Source organism: Sitophilus oryzae, unplaced genomic scaffold (genome assembly GCF_002938485.1).
Source record: "Sitophilus oryzae breed Bouriz unplaced genomic scaffold, Soryzae_2.0 scaffold_1441_pilon_pilon, whole genome shotgun sequence".
Taxonomy (NCBI): domain Eukaryota; kingdom Metazoa; phylum Arthropoda; class Insecta; order Coleoptera; family Curculionidae; genus Sitophilus; species Sitophilus oryzae.
In genome coordinates this window covers 448,891-456,313 of record NW_022146106.1, presented here as the reverse complement: position 1 = coordinate 456,313, position 7,423 = coordinate 448,891, and the positions used below count along the sequence as shown (strand labels likewise).

Genomic DNA, 7,423 nt, shown 5'->3' with positions numbered 1-7,423 from the left:
TTAATATAATAATACGTACAGCATTTTATTTCAAATATAATAACATCAAATTACAATTTATCAGATTAGCAATTTATTCGTCTAGAAGACAAATTGATTTTATAAGGATTCTATATTTTTGTATAGGCAACCAGTAATACAGGTTTGATAAATACACCTTTAAATAAAATAGAAGAATACCCTTAATTTTCATATTAAAATATAATAATATAAATAAAATAATGTAATGTAAAAAATATAATTCAAAATACCTAAAAAATAGTTGTTATAAAAATGCTTACTACAGTAACTATATTTTTCTGCAATGAATAGGTAAATTTAACCCTTTAAAACTTATACCTTCATATAGGGAAAGAATATAATATAGGATCACTGTTTTACAGATATAGGAAATTAATTAAGCGAATTAAAAAAATTCTATTTTTTTACCAATGTTCTCTAGAGGTCACATCGCAGAGTAGGTATATAATTAAAGAGCTCTTTAATCCTATTATAGAGATATAATAAAAAATAAAATATATCTCTATTTTAATGTTTAATTTGAATTATTGGTGTTAATTAATTAAACATATGGTTTACCAAACATATAAGCGTATATACCTTTGTTAATGTAATTTAGCTAATTATCAATTAATATATAACTTAACAAATTATAATAAAGACATCTAACGGTGTCTAGGTATATCTATTTTTTTAAGGGAAATACTATTATTGATCAGTTAAATAAAACAAAAAATGGTATATTGTATGTATTAATGTATTACAAAAAATATCGGCCAATTATTAAATTAACGTTTAAATATAATAATTTATTAAAAAGTGTATTAAAGTCGAATCGATCCAAACTTGGCCACATGAATTTCCTAACATCGCGTCCTCTGTGGGCAGCACATCGTACTATATTTATACCAGAATTTCCGGACGTAGCACACTGTAAAATTGTTTTGGCAGTTGTCAAAAGTGCTTCATAGATGGACCTATGAGTTTTAAAATAGAAATTTCTTGAAATAAAAATATACCTAATTTAATTTAAACTTTTTGAAATACCAATAATTTGTAATGTAAAACTATTAACGTTTATTATATTTTTGTTATGTAAAATGATTATTATTAATTATTATTAAAAGGAAGTCAACTCTTGTTCTCTAAACTTGATTGTTTAAATTTTTTATGCGAGTGCCATCTACTCATAGGGGATACTACTGTCACATATAGAAATTTAAGACACCTGCATAACTGTATTATTTGGTGCCAATTCATCCTCATAGATGGAGCCACAAGTATAAAATTATAATTTGATACACTTCTACAAAGAGTATCTTTTGAAATACCTTAGAAATACATATAAATAATACGAATTGAAATTTGAAATACATTTATAATATTTGTGACAACTAATTGTATTTATTATAATCGTTACCTACTTATTTATTTTTATTTATTATTTATTTAATTTAAAATTTGTTTGGTTGCACTTATAAAAAAACTTGTTTTAGGTATATGTAAAAATTCAAGAGAGATTCAAAATATTCTAACAAATAATAATAAAATGTAATAATAATTTTAAAATAAAAATATTCTAAATGTTACTTATTTGGAGGATAGTTCCTTATCGTGGTATTTTTTAGACTTTTGGTACCACATCCTTTTTGCTTCTATTTGCATTCTTTATCCCTACCTTATACATTTTTTTATAGAGATTCTACAAAATTTATAAATTGAAGTACAACCATCTATCTCGTTTTATATTTACCTTATTGTCGGTGCATTACCATATAGTTTCAACTTTTAAACGGGTGAGTTTTTTTTTAAATTATAAAGTTGCCTTTCAAAAAGGTCTTCTTAAATATATACTTTTATTTTTATAAATAAATTTGATAGATTGAAATAATGCTTACTAAATTTAGCGTTTTTTTTTACTTTTTTTATCCCTGTCACAAATATCAGTTTCAATTTAATTTTAGAAATAACGATTGATTACTTTTACTATACCGGGTGCGTCTCAAAAGTGGCTCACCCCTATAACTTTTTTATATTTTCAGATAAAAAAAGAGATTTGGTATGTTTGTATATGACATAAATTAGGATTGATTGACGCATTTAATTATTCTTTTCGGCCACTTCCTGTTTCGCCGGAAATTGCTAAAACTTTTGATTTTTAAGTGGTACACTCGGTATTTTTTTACTTTATTCAATAGAAAATGACACTCTGAATATATAATGACATATCATATATCAATCTTTGACATTTTCGCTTAAAACAAAATTGTATTTTAAATTTCAATCTTCTACTTAGATAGTTAGTGTTATTATCTATTGTTCTAAGGCTTCTTGATTATGTATGAAATATTGTATTTTTTTTATCAAACATCAATTTTACCGTATGATCGAATAAAAACGGCGTCAGCGATGGCTATGAAATAAAGATAGGTGTCATTTTATATGGGAAATGTCATCGATCGTCATTTCCAAGCCAACTGGACGCCGTTTTTTTCGATCATACGGCATTTGCTTGTGATGTAGTAAAATTACTTTTTCTAGTTTTGTTTAGTTAATATTATTTTGTTTTGTTCAAAAATTGTGTGTTACTTTTTAGGTATTTAAATAATCCACGGGAACATGAGTTGATAACTAAGTCTATTAAATTTATTGATAGGAAATTCATGTAAACCTTTTATTCAAAAAATGTGGTTATTTCTTAACATTATTATTTTTCATTTGTTAAAAAACAAAAGCGCCTTAGCCCCCCCCCCCCTGGATGAATTGCTAGTTACACTAATGCAGTTTGCTGTGATATAGTTTAAAAAAATGTACCGTCAAATTTTTTCAAGATAAATAATTCTTAATTAAGTTCAACAAATACCGTATGATCCAAAAAAACAAGACAGCATCAACCTACCTAGAAATAACGATTGATGACATTCACCATATACTTTTTCGTGTAAAATTTCAATTTGACACCTTTTTTATATTTTTTGGTTTTATCGAAATAAACCGTTTATTTTCCATTTTTTTACCATATTATGACATAATAAAAGTTTTTAATATTATATTTGCAGATCACTGCTCTATAATCTGACGAAATGCCGGGCGGTTGCGGACCATGTGGACCATGTGGACCATGCGGACCCTGCAAACCTTCAAAGAGGAGCGCTACCAAAAAGTCGTCTTCGAAGCCGAAAAAGAAGTCCGCTTCCAAAAAGGCTCCGTCATCGTCATGTAGAAAATCGTCAGGAGGATGTTCCAGGCCTGTTAAAAAGGTAGGATCGTATATCAATATTTTTCCAATAGAAACTTGACAGCAATTTTTTCGTGGAGTATTACTGAACCTCGCTAAAATAATTTTTATAAAACCCTATGATCGAATAAAAACGGCGTCAGAGACGGCTGGGGAATGACAATCGATGATAATTTTGGCGAGGTCAATCGCTAGACGTCATTTACTAAAAATTGGCATAAAACTTGTCAAAAATTAACACTAATTATAGAAAGATTAAAAAAGGATATAACGTTTCCAGAAACACAAATCTGTTTCCAAAAAAAATATTTTTCTCGAATTTTAAACTACACCATTTAATAATAATTATTTTTAATCAATATAAAAATAAATTACAACCATCTTACAAGACCAACTGCCAGTAAGCGCCATTAAAAAATAAAGAAGAGTACTGGCAAAGTAATGACGCCTAGAGCTTGACCTCGCTAAAATTATCATCGGCTGTGATTCTCTAGCTTTCTTTGACGCCCTTTTTTTCGATTGTATTGTCTTTGGTATTACTACATTGTTTTTTTAAATTGAGGTGAGTTTATATGCATCCATTTGTACTGTATGATCGAAAAAAAGGGCGTCTAGTTGGCTTGGAAATGAACATCTATGACATTCCCCATAAATATTTACATATAAAATGACGGCGATCTTTATTTCATAACCATCGCTGACGCCGCGCCGCGCCGCGCCGTTTTATTTCGATCATATTGTATTTAAGTATGAGATTTCATTTTTGAAATAAACCAATAAAAATGCATAAAGTCAATGGCGGACGACGTATTACGGATACATCCAAACCCTCCCGTAGATATAATTTTTTTGCTATTTTTTAGCTATTTTAGTTTTAGTTTTAAGCTTTTATTAATAATGTTAATTTAAGATCATTTTAATCTTTATAAATTAAATTTTTATTTATAATGATGAGAATTGACAAGTTTTTGGGGTTTAGGACCCCACTAGATCTACACTTTAATTTCATTTCCTCTTTCTATAAATCTTTAATAAAAAAAAAGAGCCTTACGCCACGAATGTTTGGGAGTGATTCATCGGTCGCTACCATGTGAACTAATCTGTTCAAGGTCACATAAAACTTAATTCCAGTGACGTGGTGTTTCAAGTCATATAATAATCAATATATAATCTGTTGTAATTTGTTGTTTTAACTGTCAAAGTCTTGTCAAAACATATATTTGGTTATAAATATAAAATGGAATGCCCCATTGGTCGCACTGCAAGCACATCAATAGACTGACGCACAAAAACGAATCAATAAAAGAAACGCGATATAATATCGTCTTTGTCAATCATGCTAACATTTTACAAGGATGTTACTCATGCATGTACAAAAGTAGGAGGAGCGCAGGTAGATGATTAGACCGGGCCTTTAAAAACCTACGTCTGCGGTAAAAATTTACGTTTTTAAAGTAAAAATGATAGCGCTCGTGTCGATTCTAACTTCATCAAGCGATAAATCACTCCCAAACATTCGTGGCGTTTACTATAATAACCTATGATAATAACCATTTATCAAAGAATGAAAACGACTATATATTACCATAGAAACGCGTTTTAATTTTTAGGAAAAATTCAACCAATTTTTTTTATTTTTTTCTAAAACATTATGGAAATTTGAAAAAGTATAAACGGGATTATTAACCATTTTAGAACAAACAAATTTTTTTTATAAAGAAGGTATTTTTCAAAAGATTCTCAAAATGTTATTAACCAAAAAGTTTTTTCTCTTGTAAGGATAAATCGGAGACATATTGTTGATGTTTAGAAAAATACAGCTAAGTATTAAAAAAGTTAAATTAAATCCAGCTTCTAACCACTTTTCGGTTATACTGTTTTTAACGAAAATTTCAGTAAATAAGAAATATCATGGCAACATCGCATAGTGTTCCAATAAAAATAGTGTACTGTACTATATGCAGAATTTTATGATGAAGCCAATTCTGAGCAGAAAAAAAGGGGCTGCGGATTAAAAAAACTTAAAACCTTATCGTTACTTTTTGGAACACCATGTATAGGTACAACGAAATATTTTTTAGGGTATGCACCTTTAAAATTCATGCAATGTTGATATAAAACATTTTTTTCATGTTTGCTATCAACGACGATATTGGCCTTAAATACTTGCAAAATGTATTCAATTTAAATTAAATAAATTACTGGTGGTTAAAGTTAGTAATTATTTAGAATTAATGTTTAGATATTGCATAAGCTAGTACCGTATGACCGAAAAAAAAACGCCAAAGTCGGCTGGGGACTGACAATCGACGATAATTTTGGCGAGGCCAATCTCTAGACGTCATTTACTAAAAATCTTCAAAATCGTTTATAGTTTTATGTAGTAGTAAAAAACTCAAAGAAAGTTTCTTGGAAAAAAAATTTGGAAATTAACATAGTTTGACATAATGTCTTTAGTTGTATACAAACTACAAACGATGCAATTGATTGCAGTAAATCCAATTTTTTTGTAGCACTAGTAATTAGAACTGACTATTAACTTCATTAATTCCAAGAAACTTTCATTGAATTTTTTTGCTACTAACATAAAACTACAGACAATTTTGAAGATTTTTAGACATTTGTTAAAACAATATTTTTTCTCTTCATTACATTGCACTCAATTGTTTACTTTTACTCACTAATTATTAGTACTACAAAAAAGTAGTTGTAGTTGATCATAACCCAAAAAAACGAATAGTTTATTTTAAAGCCAGTTCCAACGTGACGGAGCTGCCTTTGACACCATTTTTTTTCAATCGTATGGAATTGTTTTTGCCAACACGGCAATGCTTAGCAAATAAAAAATCTTCAGTACACGTTAAAAAAGTAAATACACTAAAAGAAATGAAGCATTTGAATAGTTGCATTTTTACAAAATTAGTGCATTTTCACAAAATTTTAAATAACTAATTGAAAAATGATGAGATTTATAAAACAATGGCATTTAATTTTTCCGTTATTTTAATCGTACAAAATTAAAATGTAATAATCTACAGGGTGGTTCTTTAAAAAAAACGGTGTCTAGTTGGCTTACATATAAAATTATAGCGATTTTCATTTCATAGCCATCGCTGACGCCGTTTTTTTTCGATCATATTGTATTTTAACTACATTTTACATATTAGAGTTGTCTAATTTCTACAAATTCAAATATATTTTTTACAGGCTCCTATTAAAAAACCAGCTTATAAACGCACGAGTCGATGCTGCGACTACTCCTCCTGCAGCTCAGATTACTCCAGCGACTCAGATTGTTACGACTCGTGTTCCACTTGCTCATACTCAGATTCCGATTACTCAGACGATTGTCGCTACTCCAAGAAATCCGGAGGCTGCTGCAGACGCTAGATTGTTTTGTTTTTCGGGTGGCATCGTGAAAACTCAAAATTCGGCTTAGAAACTGCGAAAAGTCTTTGGATTGATTGGTATAAATATATTTTATTTTTGATGCACCTTTTTCGTCAATTTTGTTTATTCTTTAATATTATTTTTACAGATTTGTTTTTACCTAATATTTGTTATTGACATCGTTAGTAAGTTTATGTTGTTAGTAATTGAGTGTTTTTGATTTATTATAATTTAATTTTAACGTACTATCTACTAATTATTATTAATTTATTTATTTTTAGTTAACAAAAATTGTCTAATAGAGCTAAGAAAGAAGTTTTTGACATTGACTTAAATGACTTATTATTATTATTTTGTTTGAATGTTATAGAATGCTAGTTTTGGGATGTTAAAAACTGATTTTACTTATTTATTTACTGGTTGTATTAGGTGTAAGCTTGCATAATGTTAAGTACTATTAGTGGACATTTTATTATATTATGATTTATAACGAAATAAAAAAAATATCATAATTAAAAAATATGCGTTTAAATCAAAATAATTCCTTTTTTTTTCTTCCAATTTAATTATTTTTCTATTTAAGATGTTTTTTCTAATACTTATCTTGTTAAAAAATCTATTCATATAATTTTAATATTATCATTTATTACATTCTTAAAGTATGTATACCTATGCGTTCCCAATTTAAAACTGGATTAAAAATATTTTATTTTAAAAAGAACTTACTACATGTTTGAAATTATAATAATTCCAAATGGAACACCCTATATACTAATACATTTTTGACTTCCTTTT

At 28.0% G+C, this 7,423-nt stretch overlaps 1 protein-coding gene across 1 annotated transcript; it reads left to right on the top strand.

Moving 5' to 3' along the window:
- The first annotated feature begins 1,658 nt into the window (after nt 1–1,658).
- On the top strand, nt 1,659–7,148 carry LOC115876949 (keratin-associated protein 5-5-like). Its single transcript, XM_030892993.1, has 3 exons — nt 1,659–1,796; nt 3,060–3,260; nt 6,446–7,148. The coding sequence occupies exons 2-3, from the start codon at nt 3,084–3,086 to the stop codon at nt 6,626–6,628; spliced, it is 360 nt and encodes a 119-aa protein (XP_030748853.1). The 5' UTR covers nt 1,659–1,796; nt 3,060–3,083; the 3' UTR covers nt 6,629–7,148.
- The last annotated feature ends 275 nt before the right edge of the window (nt 7,149–7,423 follow it).

Bases quoted from the DNA above. Each gene is read 5' to 3' on its own strand.
- LOC115876949 (XM_030892993.1), top strand. From the start codon at position 3,084: ATGCCGGGCGGTTGCGGACCATGTGGACCATGTGGACCATGCGGACCC. The intron at 3,261-6,445 runs GTAGGATCGTAT...TATTTTTTACAG, and splicing joins GTTCCAGGCCTGTTAAAAAG to GCTCCTATTAAAAAACCAGC.